General features: G+C 45.8%; 1 protein-coding gene across 3 annotated transcripts in view; it reads left to right on the top strand.

The window, feature by feature from the left end:
• The first annotated feature begins 15,957 nt into the window (after positions 1-15,957).
• Positions 15,958-19,739, top strand: part of ACTN1 (actinin alpha 1) — a 220,814-nt gene continuing 217,032 nt past the window's right edge. Inside the window, exon 1 of one of the 3 annotated variants that reach the window (XM_077464719.1) lies at positions 15,958-16,160. In XM_077464719.1, coding sequence (XP_077320845.1) covers positions 16,041-16,160 — 120 coding nt within the window. In that variant the 5' untranslated portion in view covers positions 15,958-16,040. The remainder of the gene's footprint in view (positions 16,161-19,739) is intronic. The other 2 variants (XM_077464721.1, XM_077464720.1) reach the window with 2 other exon arrangements.

Raw genomic sequence — 19,739 nt, 5'->3', positions numbered from 1 at the left:
TTGGTTACAGCTCCATTCTCCACACGTTGACTGGACTTCTGGGTAGATCCTGGCTTGGGATTCCTATTGTTTCTTATCCTGCCTACTCAAGGTTGCCCCAAAGGAGAGACTTCCTGTTGCCACCACATCAGTATCTTCTGCTCTTCCTGCTGCATATAGCAATTTCCAGGATGTGTTCTGAAAAAAATCAGCTGAGGCGCTTCCTCCTCACAGGTCTTGACTGTGCTACTGACCTTGTTCCCAGAGAAACTCTTCCCAGGAGTTGTACCTACCCTCTGCCCATCCCAGAGACCCAGGCCATGTCAGAGTATGTTGCTGAAAATCTAGAAAAAGGATTCATATGGAAGTCCTCATCACCTGCGGGAACAGGGTTCTTTTTGATTGCCAAGAAACATGGTACTTTAGGACCCTGCATTGACTATCGAGGTTTAAACGCTGTGACAATCAAAAATCGATACCACTTACCCTTAATATCTGAACTGTTCGACAGATTGACCCCCATTTTTACTAAGTTGGATTTTAGGGGTGCATACAATCTGATCCGGATATGGGAAGGCGAAGAATGGAAAACTGCGTTTAACACTAGAGTTGGGCATTACAAATACTTGGTTATACCCTTTGGTCTGTGTAATGCCCCAGCTGTGTTCCAAAACATGGTCAACAAAATCTTCAGGGATCTGTTATATCAATTTGTTGTTGTCTATCTGGATGACATTCTCATCTTTTCTGAAAACCTGGTTGTTCACAGAAGCCATGTCCGGATTGTACTCCAGCGCCTTAGAGAGAATAATCTATATGCCAAGTTGGAAAAGTGTTCTTTTGAATGATCTGAGATCCTGTTTTTAGGCTGTTTTGTCTCTAGTTTGGGTCTTTGTATGGACCCTGTAAAGGTCTCAGCCAATACTAACTGGCCCCTCCCTGCCAGCCTCAAGGTGGCACGACGATTTCTTGGGTTCACAAATTATTACAGGCAGTTTATTAGGAATTACTCCTCCATTGCTGCGCCTATTATCGCCTTGACCAAGAAGGGTGCGAATGTCAAGCAGTGGCCTTCAGAAGCTGTCTCTGCACTTTATTATTTAAAATAGGACTTTGTTTCTGGACCTCTTTTGAGGAGACCTAATCCTGTGTATCCATTTTTTATTGAAGTAGATCAGGCATGTCCAAAGTCCGGCCCGCGGGCCAATCACGGCCCGCGGTCCGGTTTTGAACGGCCCGCCTGGTTATTTAAACATATACATCTTTTGTGGCCCCCGGCGATCTCCCAGCGCCGGGGTCACAAAAGATATATAGTACAGCTGCCTTGGAGGGAGGAGGCAGGACGAGTGCCGTGCACACAGGCTGAGAATTTCCTGTGTACATGGCAGCTGTAATAGGAAGTCCCATCTCTGCCATTGGATGACTGTTCTGTCCATCAGAGGAGGCGGGACTTTCTCTTAAAGGGGCCGTTGTGTAAACAGGAAATTCTCCTGTAGGATGTCTTTGGCGCTCGTCCTGTCCTCCATGGCTGCACTGATGGTAATTGTGGCTGCATTCCTGGCAATTGCAATTGTGGGGCTGCATTCCTGGCAATGGTGAGTGAATTCCTGGCAATGGTGGCTGCATTCCTGGCAATGGTGGGTGAATTCCTGGCAATGGTGGCTGCATTCCTAGCAATTGGGGGTGAATTCCTGGCAATGGTGGCTGCATTCCTGGCAATGGTGGCTGCATTCCTGGCAATGGTGGCTGCAATGGTGGCTGCATTCCCGGCAATAGTGGGTGCATTCCCGGCAATGGTGGGGCTGCATTCCTGGCAATAGTGGGTGCATTCCCGGCAATGGTGGGGCTGCATTCCTGGCAATAGTAGGTGCATTCCTGGCAATGGTGGGGCTGCATTCCCGGCAATGGTGGGTGCATTCCCGGCAATGGTGGGGCTGCATTCCTGGCAATGGTGGGTGCATTCCCGGCAATGGTGGGGCTGCATTCCTGGCAATAGTGGGTGCATTCCCGGCAATGGTGGGGCTGCATTCCCGGCAATGGTGGGGCTGCATTCCGGGCAATGGTGGGGCTGCATTCCGTGCAATGGTGGGGCTGCATTCCGTGCAATGGTGGGGCTGCATTCCGTGCAATGGTGGGGCTGTATTACGTGCAATGGTGGGGCTGCATTCCTGGCAATGGTGGGGCTGCTTTCCTGGCAATGGTGAGTGAATTTCTAGCAGTGGTGGGTGCATTCCTGGCAATGGTGAGTGAATTTCTAGCAATGGTGGGGCTGCATTCCTGGCAATGGTGGGTACATTCCTGGCAATGGTGGGCACTGCATTCCTAGCAATGGTGGGCACTGCATTCCTAGCAATGGTGGGCGCTGCATTCCTAGCAATGGTGGGCGCTGCATTCCTAGCAATGGTGGGGCTGCATTCCTGGCAATAGTGAGTGAATTTCTAGCAATGGTGGGGCTGCATTCGTGGTAATGGTGGGTACATTCCTGGCAATGGTGGGCACTGCAATTCTAGCAATGGTGGGCACTGCATTCCCGGCAATGGTGGGGCTGCATTCCTGGCAATAGTGGGTGCATTCCCAGGAATGGTGGGGCTGCATTCCTGGCAATAGTGGGTGCATTCCTGGCAATGGTGGGGCTGCATTCCCGGAAATGGTGGGTGCATTCCCGGCAATGGTGGGGCTGCATTCCTGGCAATGGTGGGTGCATTCCCGGCAATGGTGGGGCTGCATTCCTGGCAATAGTGGGTGCATTCCCGGCAATGGTGGGGCTGCATTCCCGGCAATGGTGGGGCTGCATTCCAGGCAATGGTGGGGCTGCATTCCGTGCAATGGTGGGGCTGCATTCCGTGCAATGGTGGGGCTGCATTCCGTGCAATGGTGGGGCTGCATTCCGTGCAATGGTGGGGCTGCATTCCTGGCAATGGTGGGGCTGCTTTCCTGGCAATGGTGAGTGAATTTCTAGCAGTGGTGGGTGCATTCCTGGCAATGGTGAGTGAATTTCTAGCAATGATGGGGCTGCATTCCTGGCAATGGTGGGTACATTCCTGGCAATGGTGGGCACTGCATTCCTAGCAATGGTGGGCACTGCATTCCTAGCAATGGTGGGCGCTGCATTCCTAGCAATGGTGGGCGCTGCATTCCTAGCAATGGTGGGGCTGCATTCCTGGCAATAGTGAGTGAATTTCTAGCAATGGTGGGGCTGCATTCGTGGCAATGGTGGGTACATTCCTGGCAATGGTGGGCACTGCAATTCTAGCAATGGTGGGCGCTGCATTCCTGGCAATGGTGGGCGCTGCATTCCTGGCAATGGTGGGCACTGCGTTCCTGGCAATGGTGGGCGCTGCGTTCCTGGCAATGGTGGGCGCTGCGTTCCTGGCAATTGTGGGTCTGCAGATGGGCACTGACCCTTATTTTGCTTCAGTTCTTTATTTAAAATTACATTTTTTTTTTCCTGAAGCTTCCCTCTTAAAGTGAAGGTGCGTGTTATACCCCAAAAAATACGGTGTATCCAAATAATACACTTGAGTTCATCTCTTCACCACACACAGCCACAAAGGCATGAGAATTCTTGTTGGGTAGTGTATTAGTGCTCGGCCGAACACACTTAGACCAAATTTTAATGGTTCAAAGAATGTCAGGCAAAATGGTCGGCCCTCGAGCATGTTCAGTTCATCAAATCTGGCCCTCTTTGAAAAAAGTTTGGACACCCCTGAAGTAGATGCTTCTTCGACTGGGGTGGGAGCTGTGTTTCTTCAATCCTTTAGGAAACATGTCAACCATGTGTGGTTTTTCTCCGAAAAATGTTCTCAGGCAGAGAAAAATTACGCTGTTGGCAATCGGAAACTTCTTGAAATTAAATTGGTGTAAGATGAGTGGGGTCATCTCTTGGAGGGTTCGCCTCACTCCATAACAATTTTCACAGATTATAAAAATCTGCAGTACTTACAGAATGCCAAACGACTGAATCCCAGACAGCCCAGGTAGAGCCTTTTCTTTTTATGTTTTAATTTCAATATTACGTATAAAACTGGTCCCTGCAACAGTCGGGCTGATGCACTCTCTAGGTCATTTGACACTCTGAATGAGGAGCCCACCTCTGAACCTGAGCCGATCATTCCTACCTCATGCATTATTGTCCATTCTACCACCCTGAAGTCAAAAATTCCTCCTGGCAAGACCTTCGTCCCCACTGGGCTAAGAGCTAAGATCCTTTGTTGGGGGCATGATTCCAAGGTGGCAGGTTATGCTGTGCTCCTCTGATCCTTCCTTCTCATCAGTCGCCACTACTGGTGGCCTACTCTCTGTTCGGATGTCAAAGACTACGTTAAGGCTTGTCATGTCTGTGCCCAATCCAAATCCTCCATGCAAGCTCCTGCTGGTTTTCTCATACAGTTGCCCATTCCTTAGGAGCCCTGATCTCACATTGCCATGAACTTTATCATCAATCTTCCACCGTCTAAGAATAATACGGTCATTTGGGTGGTAAACAATAGGTGCTCCAAGATGACTCATTTTCCTGGTCTTCCTGGTCTCCCTTCTGCTCCTCCCATTTTTGTTCGAGAAATCTTCTGCTTCCATGGAGTTCCTTCCCATATTGTTTCTGAAAAGGGTGTTCAATTCACATCTCGCTTTTGGAGAGCCTTTTGCAAATCTCTCAACATTATCTTGGGTTTTCTCCTCTTCTTATCACCCTCAATCCAATGGACAGACTGAGAAGGTTAATCAGGAGTTAGAGGTCTTTCTCCACACTTTAGTCTCTGTTCATTATAATGATTGGTCCTCTCTACTTCCGTGGACAGAATTCTCTCACAATAATCATGTTAACATCAGTTCTCAGAAGACACCCTTTCTCTCAATTTATGGAAGACACCCTCAGCTCCCTCTATGACCTGTTCTCCGGACATTCCAGCTTTGGCTACGGTTCAAGGAATCATTCAATTCTATTTGGGGTGATGTACATGATTCCCCCCAGGCAGCTGCTGAAAAATTCAAAGGTTTTGCTGACTCTCACAGGCATAAGCCAACTTCTCTACAGCCGAGAGTCAAAGTCTGGCTTTCCACCAGGAACATCAAGCTCTGGGTTCTTCTGAAAGATTTATTGGCCCATACACTATAATTTATAAATTTAATCCAGTTTGTTTTAAACTTTAGATCCCTAAAAGCCTCAGGATCTCAAACTCTTTCATGTGTCCCTCCTGAAGCCTTTAGTCCTCAATAAGTTCTCTCATCCTCTCCCTACCTCGGTTCAAGTCTCTGAGGATAATCAGGAGTATGAGGTTAGTCAAATTCTGGATTGCCAGCATTGTAAAGGCATTATTTAGTACCTCATGCATTGGAAAGGTTTTGGTCCTTAGGAGAGGTCTTGGATCCCTGCACCGGATTTCTTTGCACCTCGCCTTTTTGAGGAGGTTTTATTTGAGGTTCCCCTCCAAGCCCGGGCCCAAGCGGAGGAGAGGATGGCCTCGTAAGAGGGGGGTACTGTCATGAATCTGCAGTAATGTTTCAGGCCCTGACTGTCTGCTTACCTCTCTGGTCTGTGTATCAGCTTTGGTGTGTGTTTTTTTTTTATTACAATCAAAGGTGCTTTATTGTCAAAACGGGCAGGACAAAGCATACAGACAAAACAATACAAAATGCTTGGGTTTCATACAGGAAGCAGAGAAAGAACACAACCGTAGTTTGTCAGTGCAGTTAATTACATACTAGACAGTAATGGCAAACAGCAGCAGGTTTCATAGATAGTACATAACCCCCCTCCTTCCAAAAGCTTCTATGTATTGGTCCATGGGGCCCACACTTTGTCATATTTCCATTGACAAACCCCTGTTTATATAAGTTAATCTGTACATGGGCAGGGCAGTGTCTATCAAAGCTTCCCAGGAGGAAAGAGAAGGGTGGGAGAGCAATACCAATACAAATAGCGCCAATTCAGGTGTAACTGGAAGGGACAACTGCAGCCAAAGATTTATTTTGTTGAAGACCTTTGACCAAAACAATGTTATAATCGGGCATTCCCAGAACATATGGAAGAGCGCTCCAACCTGTGTCCTGCACTTGTGGCATAAGGGATCCCGGTCTGGGAAAATACAATGCAGTTTCTGGGGAGTGTAGTAGATTCTGTGCAGGAATTTTACCTGAATAAGCTTATCCCTCACACCTGTGTGTTTAAGTCATTTTCTCTCAGCATGGCTCCACCCCAGCCTCTAACAGAAACACTATTTAACCCCACACAAGCCAGCCAATTGTTTGAAGGTTTTCCTGAGTTATTCTTGCTGTGTGCTCTATGTTTGATTCCAGTGTACTGACTTTGGCTTGACCTCCTGACCATCCCTGTTTGCTTGTTGCCCCGGCCTAAGGCGTGTTCTTCTGACCATCCCTGTCTGCTTGTTTTCCCAACCTTTGGCTTTCTTCCGACTATTCCTTGTTGCTCTGGACTGCTACTTCCTATCTATCCACCAGAGTCAGTGCTGAGCATGAGCTGGGAGACCCTGGGGGCCGTGACCTGGAGTCAGCTGCAGCCAAGTCCATCCTTACCATCAGAGGCTCTGGTGAAAACCTGCTGGCTCTTATGCCGCGTACACACGGTCGGAGAATCCGTCGGAATGCGTCTTATCGGACCATGTGGTCAGATAATCCGACTGTGTGTGATATGCATCGGACTGATTCCATCCGAATCTCCGTCAGACCCAATTTTCCAACATGTTGGAAATATTTCCCGACCAACTGGGCCGGTCGGACCTAATCCGATCATGTGTAGCGAATTTTGATCGGACCAAGTGCCACGCATGCTCAGATTCAAATTCCTACATCAAAGCTATTGGCTACTACCCTGAATGTAGTCCCATCGTAACGAAATTACGTCACCGCGTTCTTGGCAACCGCTAAATCAGACAACTGTGCATGCAACAGTTTCGGACACAATCCGTCGGATTAAATCCGACAGACAAAATCCGACGGATTTGGTTGGCAAAATCTCCGACCGTATGTACGTGGGCTTAGACTCTGCACCCTGGGGAATCCTATGCTCGTCCTATGCATCCTATGCAGCTGCTTGTCATTACCATCGACCCTCAGCAGTCAGCCGTTGGGTCCACAACCTCAGTGGTGTGCTCCTAGTCACTTGGTCCCACAGGTGACCTGACACCACTTAACGTCTTCAGAAGTCCTTGCACCCTCCTGTTTGCTTTTCCTATAGTATGCACTAAGACACTAGCATGCATGTTTGTATAACATGACAAAAAAAATCGAACATATATGGGATTTTGCGTTGACATTGCTCGCAATAGTTTGCATAACATGGCAGAAACAACTCCATCAACTGAGAATACATAATAATGGAGTAAAAAGTGGTGAACTTAAAACTTAAACTTAAAATAAGTAGTCTCTTTATAATTGTCCAAAACATTACATTGCAACTTGAAACTTACACATAGCTTTTGCTTCTTTGCTCCCTGAAGCTGAACAACAGAGAGAAAAATATCACTTGGCACATTTGAAAAAATCTCTTCAAAAAGCTTTGCCCTCATCTTTCAGGTAATAAATGGTGTCCTGAAAGATCTCAGTTGCACCATGTTGAACAGGCTGTGTTATCCAAGTCACTCCCTGGTGGGCCCATCGCTGCTGGGAAAGTGTTGACAACTTAGGCCAAAGGCAGTCTGTAAAACCCAGGCAAAGGATTCCCTTCTGCATCCAGCCCCTGTGTGAATGTAGCCTTAGTGCTAACCACTGGGCTACAATGCAATTTAAAGTGTATGCAAACCATAAGGCCCCTTTCACACGGGACGGATCAGTAATGATCAGCCCCGTGATGATCCGCTTGCTCAGCGGGGATCGCTCCGTTGTCCCCGCTGAGCCGGCGGATAACAGGGCGGTCCCTGCACACTGTGCAGGGACCACCCTGTCAGCTCTTCGCTCTCCTCTATGGGGGATCGGATGAACACGGACCGTCTGTCCGTGTTCATCCGATCCGCTCTGCAGATGGATAGAAAAATAGGATTTTCCTCCGTCTGCAGAATCGGACAATAGCGGAGGCGGACGATAGCAGGTGTCTGCGGATTGCTGGAGTGTGTGTACACTCCACAAGTCAACTATTGGATTTCTAAAGAAAGCAATCAGGCAGTTGTACAGCCACCCAACTACTTTATGTGACCTAATAAATGTGTCCTGAGCTGTGCAACCCCCCACCGCGCCCCCATCTGCCTGTAGGCCCATGGCAGGTGCCACTGGGCGGAGGAGAGGGAGACCATGGGATATTTGCTTTCTGATCTCCCCTCACTAGAATGAACCTGGAAGCGACATGTGAAACAACAGTTTCTGGTGTCACTTTCCCTTTCGGCCAGGGAAGAAGCGAATGAAGCGCAATCTGTGCTTCATTAGCTTGAGTGTGAGGCAGGAGACACATCAGTGGCTTAAAAGACCCCTGATTTCTCAATTAAGATAACATCTTAAAACGGTGCTTGACAAATTTGATTTGAATCTAGGAGCCAGCTAAAAAAGTTAGGAACATGTAACATGTTCCTGAAGGTTAACTTATCCTTTAACCCTTTCACATCCAGAGCCATTTTTGCACACGTTTAAAAAATAATTTTAGGCCTGAAGATTACATAAAACCCAAAATATTAAATATTTCCTGAAAGCTGACACCCTAGAGAATAAAATAGTGGTAGTTACAATTTTTTATGTCACACGATATTACCGCAAAGCTCTAGGAAACACAACAAAAAGTTAATTTTAGGAGGCACAAAAATGTAATAAATTACCCAATTTTTTGGTAAAATATAAAAGTTGAGGTTGCACCGAGTAAGTAGATACCCAACATGTCAAACCTTAAACATGTCAGTACCGTATATTTTCCATAGTTGATGCTTTGAAAGCCCCCTATAGGTCATCAGTTTAATGTTATGAAGGAGGTCTGGTGCTAGAATCATTGCTCTGATTAGAGTGTGTGCAGCATTATGTAACGTGTGTACCGCAATTGAGGATTTCAGGCATAGGTGCCCTGCACCGTGCATTTACATTTGTGCGTGTGTATATGTGGGGGTAGGGGGCCTCAATTTTTTTGGAAGGGGTATTTTTTGGTTTTCATTCAGGAAATTACAAATTTCAAAATTCCAAAATGAAATGTTAAAAGAAAATGAAATGTTAAAGTACTTTGATATTGGTCCTCAAATATACTGAGAATTTTCTTGCAGCTGTTTGTTTGAATTTTTGTATGAACGTTCATTTGAAAATCTACTAGTGTATGACCAGCTTTGGTCTCTTTTAATAAATAATTTAACCACTTTTCTTAACCATTGCTTCAGTTTGTGTCAGTGCCCATGTGCTGATGACATTGGCACATGCCAATACAGGGGATAGCTCCTAAAACATGCAGGTTTAGGAGATATCCTGGGTAGCTACAGGTAAGCCTTATTATAGGCTTACCTGTAGCAAAAAGTGGTCTGTAAGGGTTTACACCCACTTTAAGAGTCACCATATAATCCTAGTACAATCAACTTACAAAGAGGCGACTAAGAGGTGATAAGATCACCATGTATAAATACATGAATGGTCTATATAGTGAACAAAAATGACAGGTGCTGCTCAAGACTCCACCAGGTAGTGTTGCCAACCATCAGTATTTTTACTGATAGCCAGTAAAAACTGGCACATTTCTCCTGCCAGTAAATATCAGTGACAGGAAAAGGTTGCCAGTAAAAAATATTTCTGTGAATATTGCTGCTCGGCTCAGTCTTGAAAATGTCTGTAAAAACTTGGCTGTATCAGTAAATTTTGGCTGTCATGTCAATAAATTTTAATCTGGTAGGCTGCGAACACTGCCGCCAGGTCGGGACGCAGGCACAGGAGGTCAATGTCTTACCGCCACCCAGGGCCACTGTTAAGTCTTCTCAGAGTAAGGCAAAGAGAGGTCACAGATCCACCTTTACTAGAAACAACTTAGAGAGCTTACCAAAAAGAATAGTGGGGCCATCCCCAATTGTATCCATACAGGTAGAGAGCATCTACACTAGGGCCCTGTTGGATACTGGGGCACAGGTCAATAGATTTTTATGACAAATACCTGAGATACATTCCTCTACGCAAGCTTGAAGAACTAGAGATCTGGGGGATTGGAACTGCCAAATGCCCATATGATGGTTACATCCCCATTCAGATAGCGTTTGGACCGGCAGCTGTTGGAATAGCAGAAGCGGTTGATACACTAGCACTTGTGTACCCCAGGCCACCTGGGGCTGGACAGAATTCCATACTGATTGGGACAAACACCAATTTGGTGAGGAGGCTGTTGTTGTCTGTGCTGGGAGAAGATGGTTCCATTCCCAATAAGATTCACCTTAAGTTACTTCAAGCCTGCCGACATGTAGCCAAGGAACAGAGCACCCCTGCTGAGGGAGTAGGACGTCTGTGGAAATTGGAAACCAGGGAGAGATTGTTGCAACCTGAAGAAGTTGTTGTGATTAAGCACTACAGCTAGTGCGAAACGTCAGCATTTTCTTTGTTCGCTGTGCTTCATGGGCTGTGATGTGATCCTTCAATAAAGAAAGGTAGTTTTTCTGAAGAGTGCGGCAGTCCAGAGTTCGTCTTTCGTCTGTTGTTATTGGTAATCGCCAGCACCTGCGGCTTCCAAGCCGAGAGAACAGTTCACAGTCTGGATGTGTGCTCCTGGAGCAGTGAGATCCTCTTTCATTCTGCTCGTATAATTGGAGGTTTGTGGAAAAAACTTTGCCAGGATTGCTTGGCCTCTCAATGAGCTGTTGCAAGTGGCCACGGGAGAAGGAGAGAATGATTCTAAAGTAAAGAAGTGTGATTGTCGCAAGAAGGGAGAATCGGTACAAGATCAATGGACTTCCCAGTGTGAAGAGGCATTTTGGTATCCGAAGAAGAGTCTCATTGAAGCTCAGCTATTGGCTTATGCTGACCCTGCCAAGCCTTATGAACTTCATGTAGATGCCAGTAGAGATGGGCTGGGGGGGGGGGGAATTCTCTATCAAGAACAAGACAGTGGTCTCAGACCAGTGGCTTATGTGAGCCAGTCTCACTCCATCAGAAAAAAATTATCCCATCCTCAAGCTGGAGTTTCTGGCTCTAAAATGGGCCGTAGTAGACAATCTGAAGGATTATCTGTATGGGCCTGTGTTTGCGGTGAAAACGGATAATAATCCTTTAACTTATCTGACTTCTGCCAAATTGGATGCAACAGGACATAGGTGGCTGGCTGCCCTTGCTGGATTCCAGTACAATTTTAAGTACCGATCTGGGGCAGGGAATCGAGATGCGGATGGTAAGGAGTGGTCGGAGACTTCTTTATGCCTAGCAAAGTGCACAGCTGATGGATTAACCGGATCCGCAAGGGGATCCTCAACCTGAGAGATTTAACAGAACTCTACTGAATATGCTGGGGACTCTGCCTACAGAGAAGAAACAGGACTGGGGAAATCTAGGGAAATCATATTGCAGCTGTTGTCCATGCCTACAACGAGATTGGAAGTAGGGAATGCCAAACACCTGTCCCTGAGGTCATTGAGAAGACTGATCTCCATCTTCCACCACCTAGTCTGCAGTTATGGATTTTCCTCTGGAATCACATAGTCCTGCTCATGAAAGTGCACTAGGAAGCAAAGTCGCTGTATATCTGTGGGAGACATGCAAGGAAAAAAAACAGCATTTTAGCTTGCCCATGATTGGATTATAAAATCAGCAGAGCTTCCCCTCATTTCAGATATACCCCTTAGATTTAGATCGACTGCACTTTACTTTCAAGTGCACTGACAGTGCAAAGTCGATTTGCCTTTCGTAAATAACCCCCTATGTGTCATTTCCTTTCGGCAAAACTTAGAGCAGAGTAAAGCACTGTGGGATGTGTAGTTCAGAATACTGGGGCTTCAGTTCCACCAGGACAGGTCTGAACTACCACTACCAGATTGCAACAGGAGAGGAGAACAGAATGCTGGGAGAGGATATAAAAGAACGGGTTGAGGCCTACATCGCTCTCTTGGGACACTGGTTTGGATCTGCCTCCAGTAGCTCTGTGTCAGTGTGAGCTGCTGTGAGTGGGCCTGCACAGCGGAAGTCGTACAGCCGCATCCAGAGGGACCTCTGCGGACAGCTTCGCATCTCACCCACAGTGGACAGGTAGGCTGTGGTGTGGTGTGAAGTGGTCAGACACCATTCCAAGAGCCAGGATTCAGAGGTAGTTCCCGAAAGAATCTTCATCATCACCTGCATTGCTGCCAGAAGCTTCTGTAACCAGTGTGGTGAACAGGCATTTGCCCATTTAGATTCTTTATGACACTGCATACAGACATCCCTTATTCAACCCAGCTTTTTGGTACTTGTGGTGCCACTGGAAGTTAGTTCACATATGAACACTATATGCAGACATCTATATCCTGTTTACATCTTTATCACCAGCAATCTCATTGGATATAATAATATACCAGCCATATAGGAAGAGTGAGAAGTAAAACAAAGATACACCACAGATTAGCCAAATTCACTATACCCTATCATCAAGGCATACCATATCCTAATACTTTAAGGCTAGCTAAAGATTCGCCGGATTCCAAGGAGTAACACTTCAACCCTTTTATCCTCTTTATTCTTTAAGGTGACAATCTTGTGTATCTACAGTGAGGGAAAAGGTAATTGATCCCCTGCTGATTTTGCCCACTGACAAAGAAATGATCGGTCTATAATTTTTATGGTAGGTTTATTTTAACAGTGAGAGACAGAAAAACAACAAAAAAATCCAGAAAAACGCATTTCAAAAAAGTTATAAATTGATTTGCATTTTAACCACTTCAGCCCCGTAAGGATTTTACCCCTTAATGACCAGGCCATTTTTTGCAATACGGCACTGCATCGCTTTAATTGACAACTGTGCGGTTGTGCGATGCTGTACCCAAACAAAATTGAAATTTTTTTTTTACCCGCAAATAGAGCTCTCTTTTAGTGGTATTTCATCACCTATGCAGTTTTTATTTTTATGCGCTATAAACAAAAAAATACCAACAATATATTTTTACTTTCTGCTATAATACGTATCCCCAAAAAAATATAAAAAAATGAATTTATTCATCAGTTTAGGATTTATTCTTCTACATATTTTTGGTTAAAAGAAAATCGCAACAGGCGTATATTGATTGGTTTGCACAAAAGTTATTGCATCTGCAAACTGGGGGATGGATTTAGGGACTTTTATTTTTTTTAATTGTTTTTACTGGTAATGGTGGCAGTCTGCGATTTTTAGTGAGACTGCGACATTGCAGCGGACAAATCTAACCCCAAATTACACTTTTTGGGGACCAGTGACATTATTACATTGATCAATGCTATACAAATGCACTGATCAATGGAAAAAATACACTGGCAGGGAAGAGGTTAACATTGGGGGGATAAAGGGGTTAAGTGTGTTCCCTAGGTGTGTTCTAACTGTAGGGGGGATGGGCTTACTGGGACATGACAGAGATTACTATTCCCAATCACTGGGAACAGCCAATCTCTGACATGTCACTAGGCAGAACTGGGGAATCACCTGGTTTACATACAGGCAGTTCCCCTTTCTGCACCTCCTCACGGCGATCGCGGGTCGCCGGCGGACATCAAGTCTGCGGGAAACGTGGGCACACTGGACAAAGATAAGGCTGGGGCAGTGGCGGCTGGTTCTCAATATTTGGAGGGGGCGGTAAACGAACCGCCAACCCAAGCGGGAGTTGGACAGGAAAGCGTCAATCCCCTCCATGCGGGAGAGGGACAGGGAGGTGGCTATTGCCCCCCTCACGGGAGACGGACAGGAAGGTGGTGATCACCCCCTCCACCATGGGTGGCGGACAGGAAGACAGCAATCAGAAGCCTCCTCACTTTGAGAGGCAGATGAGGAGGATCTGGGGGAAAGGCTGCTGCTCCTTGCTCCGGTGCCATTGCTTCTCCTCCCGGCCAAACAGGAAAGGGGTCCTGAGACCCCATTGGCCCGGGAGTACTAAGACTCCCAGGCCAATGGGGTCTCAGGAACCGCTTGCTGAATCAGGAAGACATTAGCGAATATTAATTTGCTATTGTCACATAACTGGATGGGCTCAGGGCGCAGTGCTCTGTGCCCAGAGCCCACCCTTTTTTTAAGCCAATTAGAGCCTTGGGCTGTAATCATGTGCTTAAAAAAAACAAAAAAAACATTTAAATCAATGCATTCTGGCACCCCACATGTAGATTAGGGGCCAGGTGCATGGATTAGGGGGGCGGTGCCCTGTATGGACAGGCCACCACTGGGCTCAGGTAAGTATTGGGGGGGCTGAGGGGGGCTGCTGCAAATAGAAGGCTTTTTATCTTATCGCATAGAATGCATTAAGATAAAAGAAAAACCTTCTAACTTTACAACTCCTTTAATGACTTGGAGAGAATCTGCAAAGAGGAGTGAGACAAAATCCCTCCTGAGATGTGTGCAAACCTGGTGGCCAACTACAAGAAATGTCTGACCTCTGTGATTGCCAACAAGGGTTTTGCCACCAAGTACTAAATCATATCTCGCAAAGCGGTCAAATACTTATCTCACTCATTAAAATTCCAATCAATTTATAACTTTTTGAAATGCGTTTTTCTGGATATTTTTGTTGTTGTTCTGTCTATCACTGCTAAAATAAACCTAGCATTAAAATTATAGGCTGATCAGTTCTTTGTCAGTGGGCAAACGTACAAAATCAGCAGGGGATCAAATACGTTTTCCCCCTCACTGTATTTACTCAGGGTAACATTATATTTCATATTTTACAAAAAATATATTGTATTTTATATGAAATAGGTTATATATTGGGTTTTATTTGGTTTTTAAATCATTAAAGTGTATTTTTTCACAAAAAATTGTGTTTCAAAAAATACAGTGACATAAAAAATGTGCAACGACCGCTATTCTATTCTCGAGCAGTGATGGCGAACCTTGGCATCTCAGATGTTTTGGAACTACATTTTCCATCATGCTCCACTACACTGCTGAGTGCCAGAGCATCGTGGGAAATGTAGTTGTAAAACATCTGGGGTGACAAGGTTCGCCATCGCTACACTATAGCCCAGTGATAGTAAAGCATCATGGGAAATGTAGTTCCAAAATATCTGGGGTGCCAAGGTTCGCCATCACTGGCATATATGTGTGTGTGTGTGTGTGTGTGTGTGTGTGTGTGTGTGTGTGTGTGTGTGTGTGTGTGTGTGTATGTATGTATATATATATATATAGAAATGTATGTATGTATGTGTATATATATATATATATATATATATATATATATATATATATATATATATATATATATATATATATATATATATATATATATATATATATATATATATATAAATATAGAAATGTATGTATGTATGTATATATATATATATATATATATATATATATATATATATATTATGTATGTATATATATAATGTTTGGGTGATCTAAGTAATTTTCTAGCAAAAAAACACAGATTTTTACAAATATGAAAGAAGTGTCTGAACTGGCTTGGTAGGCAAGTCGTTAATCATGTCTTATTATGTATCATTTTATCTTATTACATTATTTTCATATAATGTATTGTTACTGTTACTCTTACATAGTCTTATTGATGGAAACTTTGTACTCTTGTAGAAAACAATTTATAAATAATAAAGAAGACTCTCTGATGCATTCATTGACATTTCCAGAGGCAGATCGTGTCCATGCCTGAGCCTCCTGCAGCATCGGCATGACATGTTGGGACTTGTAGTCCCACAAGGGAGGCCCAGCTTGGCAGCCCCCACTATAGAGGATGACAGGGACCGCAGACACAAGTATGCCAACAATGCAGACCTTCTGAGAGGAGGGGGGCGGAGCTCTGGAGGTGATTGATGGCCGCTGTCGCCAGTAGCGGCTCTCCCAGCCCCAGGCAGGGGCAGCGACCAATGGTGTATGTGGTAGAGATGGTGTGGGCGGGGCTGGGCTCTCCTCTCTGGGCTGAGCTGTGACTTGGTTACATTGTAGCTGTGGCTGCGGGATCGGCTGTTGGTCGTGTAGGGGGAGCGGAGAGATCAGAGATCGGAGCGCTATGATGATGGATCACTATGAGGGGCAGCACACCAATGCAGCCGGAGACTACATGCAGCCGGAGGATGACTGGGACCGGGATCTGCTCCTCGATCCAGCCTGGGAGAAGCAGCAGAGGAAGGTGAGCCGGCCGGCCTGACACACACCGCTCCCCTCCTCCCTCCCACTGACTTGTGCTTGGGACTCCAGGCACACATCATTACTATGGCTTCTATCGGGTCACCATGTGACAGCACGGCTCAGGCTGGGAGGAGGAGAGAGCAAAGAGATGAGCTCAGCAGTCTGCTGCTTCTCCTTTCACTGGCCAATCGCATGCCTGGGGGCGGGGCAAAACATGTGAAGTTTGCTGGATTGATGGCTAGTGCATTTTGACCCGCAGCCGAACAGTGGCTGCATCTTATCTGATGACTCTGATGGGATGTTCCAATCTAATTGGATGCCGCCACAGTTCGGCTGATTGTTTTCTGCTATGCTTATTTAGATTAAGGGATATCAGAGCCACCCACTGAGCGAATTTCTGCTGGTTCATTGGGAACCAATCAAAATTTGAACAGTGTGCAGCCAGCTAAAAGGTCAAATGCTCAGGTCTGATTTCCCCGCCAGACAGGGATGTGCTGTGTGGCAGAGCTGTGTAAATCTCAGGACTGGATGCACAGGAATAGAGATTCTTTAGGAGGTATAACCACTCCCTGATGTGTAGTTCATCTATCTGCCTGGAGTTCAGCTTTGAGTACTGTAAGTGGATGTTGGATGCTAGGGTCTAACACATTGCACACTAGCATTGCTTGTTCATTATTGCATATAGGCATGCATGGTTTTAGGGAATAAATTGATTGGCGTGATCCTGCTTGTATTTAACTTGAGGAATCGTGCAGAGATCCAGTGATTTTTCTACTGTAGAAGTCAACAAAAGGGTTAACAAATGTTTCCATGCTGCGTGTAGAGGGCAAGGAAACTGTACCAGCAATCCAAGCCTCAGCTAGACATGAGCTATGCAGCACAGTGCTAGAACCCAGGTAGATCCCTAGATCCTGTAAATCATTTAATCCCCCCAGCTAGAGCTCAAGTAGATCTGTAAATCAATGTATCCTGCCAGCTGGAACCCAGGTAGCTCCATAGATCCTGTAAATCAATGTATCCTAGCTAGAACCCAGGTAGCTCAATAGATCGTGTAAATCAATGTATTCTCCTAGCTAGAACCCAGGTAGATCCATAGATCATATAAATCATTGTAACTGCCCAGCTGGAGCTCGGGTAGATCCATAGAACCTGTAAATCAATGTATCCTCCCAGCTGGAACTTGGGTAGTTCCATAGATCCTGTAACTAATTCTATCCCCCCACCTGGAATGCGGGTAGATCCATAGATCCTGTAAGTCATTGTATCCTCCCATATGGAACTCAGGTAAAACCTGTAAGTCTTTGTATCCTCTCACCTGGAACTCCTGTAGATCCATAGAGCCTGTAAGTCATTGTATCCTCCCACCTGGAACTCCTGTAGATCCATAGAGCCTGTAAGTCATTGTATCCTCCCACCTGGAACTCCTGTAGATCCATAGAGCCTGTAAGTCATTGTATCTTCCCACCTGGAACTCCTGTAGATCCATAGAGCCTGTAAGTCATTGTATCCTCCCACCTGGAACTCAGGTAGATCCATAAATCCTGTAAATCATTGTATCCTCCCATCTGGAACTCCTGTAGATCCATAGAGCCTGTAAGTCAATGTATCCTCTCACCTGGAACTCAGGTAGATCCATAGAGCCTGTAAGTCATTGTATCCTCCCACCTGGAACTCAGGTAGATCCATAGAGCCTGTAAGTCATTGTATCCTCCCACCTGGAACTTGGGTAGATCCATAGATCCTGTAAGTCATTGTATCCTCCCACCTGGAACTTGGGTAGATCCATAGATCCTGTAAGTCATTGTATCCTCCCACCTGGAACTCAGGTAGATCCATAGATCCTGTAAGTCATTGTATCCTCCCACCTGGAACTCGTGTAGATCCATAGATCCTGTAAATCAATGTATCCTCCCACCTGGAACTTGGGTAGATCCATAGATCCTGTAAGTCATTGTATCCTCCCACCTGGAACTTGGGTAGATCCATAGATCCTGTAAATCAATTTATCCTCCCTAGCTGAAACACCCCCCAGTTATAGACTCTAGTGTAGCCTGGAGTTCCCTGGAGCAGTAATGCTAATCAGACTGAGTTCAGGTCACATCTAATCATTAGGGCTGAATTCAGAGAGCTGGCCAATTGTCATAGTTGCTCTTTAATGAGCGGCTAGTGATTGCGGCAGTCTGGACTGATTTTGGAAAATGAGGAAAATTGTCGTCCCCGGGGCCGGCTCTTAGAAGGGGAAGAATGATTGATTGCAATTACTTCTCCACACTACAAGCTGCCTCTAGAATACTGCAGCCCCATCTTAGCAGGATCACCTATAGAATTGCAGATATCCAGCAGGCCTGTTCTACACAGCAGCTGGTCTGCGGGTTGCCTGCCATGGAGATCACTGACTTTATCCATTATTAAATAGTTGTGATGCTGCAGGATGTTTTCATGTGAGGCTCTCTGGGCATTGATAATGTCATATATTGTCATGTGGGTGGCTGCATTGAAGATTGAACATGCAGTGGTTTTCCTGGACTTTGTAGCGCTGATCAGGGACTGCATTTTATTGGCATGGGATGGCTTTTGCAATCATTTGGAAGATGTTGGATGAATAGTACCGGGATGAACATGCATGGATCAGCCATAATATGACCACTGACAGGTTAAAGAGGAACTCCAGCCATTTGTAGGAAAAAATAAAAGTCAGGAGCAACAAATACTTTAGCTGCGGACTCTTAATAAACGGGTAGTCGCCAGCCCAGGGATCCAGCACTGTCATCACTCGGGCCGGTTCTTTGCCATCTTCCAGCCCCCAGCACTGCCATTCTGAGTGTGGGAAGCCAACTGACTTCCTGCTGGCTCTGCACGCCCAGAAAAAAAAAAAAACTTCCAATTATGATAGAGGAAGGGAGAAGCAGGAGGATAAGCAGAACTTCTGTTTTAAGTGAATCTCGTTACAGTGGCATCTGAAAGTCAGTGGAATAAGCAAGTTAACAAGTTGTCCCTGAAGTTGCATAAAAAATGGCCTTTGCAGTTTGTTGTGTATTGGACTGCGTAGCTGCAGGCTGACCAGTCAGGGGCCCCATGCCGACCCGTGTCAGCAGCCAAAAGTGCCTACAGTGGGCATGTGAGTGTCAGAACTGGATCACGGAGCGATGGTGGCCTGGTGTGTGTGCGCATCACTTACCCGGGAAAGAGATGGCACCAGAATGCAGTATGGGAAAAAGGCAAGCCGGTGGAGGCAGTGTGATGCTATGGGCAATGTTCTGCTGGGAAACCATGGGTCCTGCCATTCATGTGCAGGTTGCTTGACATGTACAACCTACCTAAACATTGTTGCTGACTGAGTATACCCCCTATTCCCTGATGGCAGTGGCCGCTTTCAGCAAGATAATGCACACTGCAAAAAGGATTCAAGAATGGTTTGAGGAACACAACAATGAGTTTGAGGTGTTGACCTTGCCCTCAAATTCCCTATATCTCAATCTAATCGAGCATCTGTGGGATGTGCTGGAAAAACAAGTTTGATCCAAGGAGGCCTGAACTCACTATTTATCTTGTACTGATAGCTTGGTGCCATATATCAACA

This window comes from Lithobates pipiens, unplaced genomic scaffold, assembly GCF_037356315.1.
Source record: "Lithobates pipiens isolate NorthernLeopardFrog02 unplaced genomic scaffold, aLitPip1_a1.2 Scaffold_30, whole genome shotgun sequence".
NCBI lineage: Eukaryota > Metazoa > Chordata > Amphibia > Anura > Ranidae > Lithobates > Lithobates pipiens.
The sequence above is the reverse complement of the archived record's forward strand: the minus strand, read 5'-3'. Positions and strand labels throughout refer to the sequence as shown.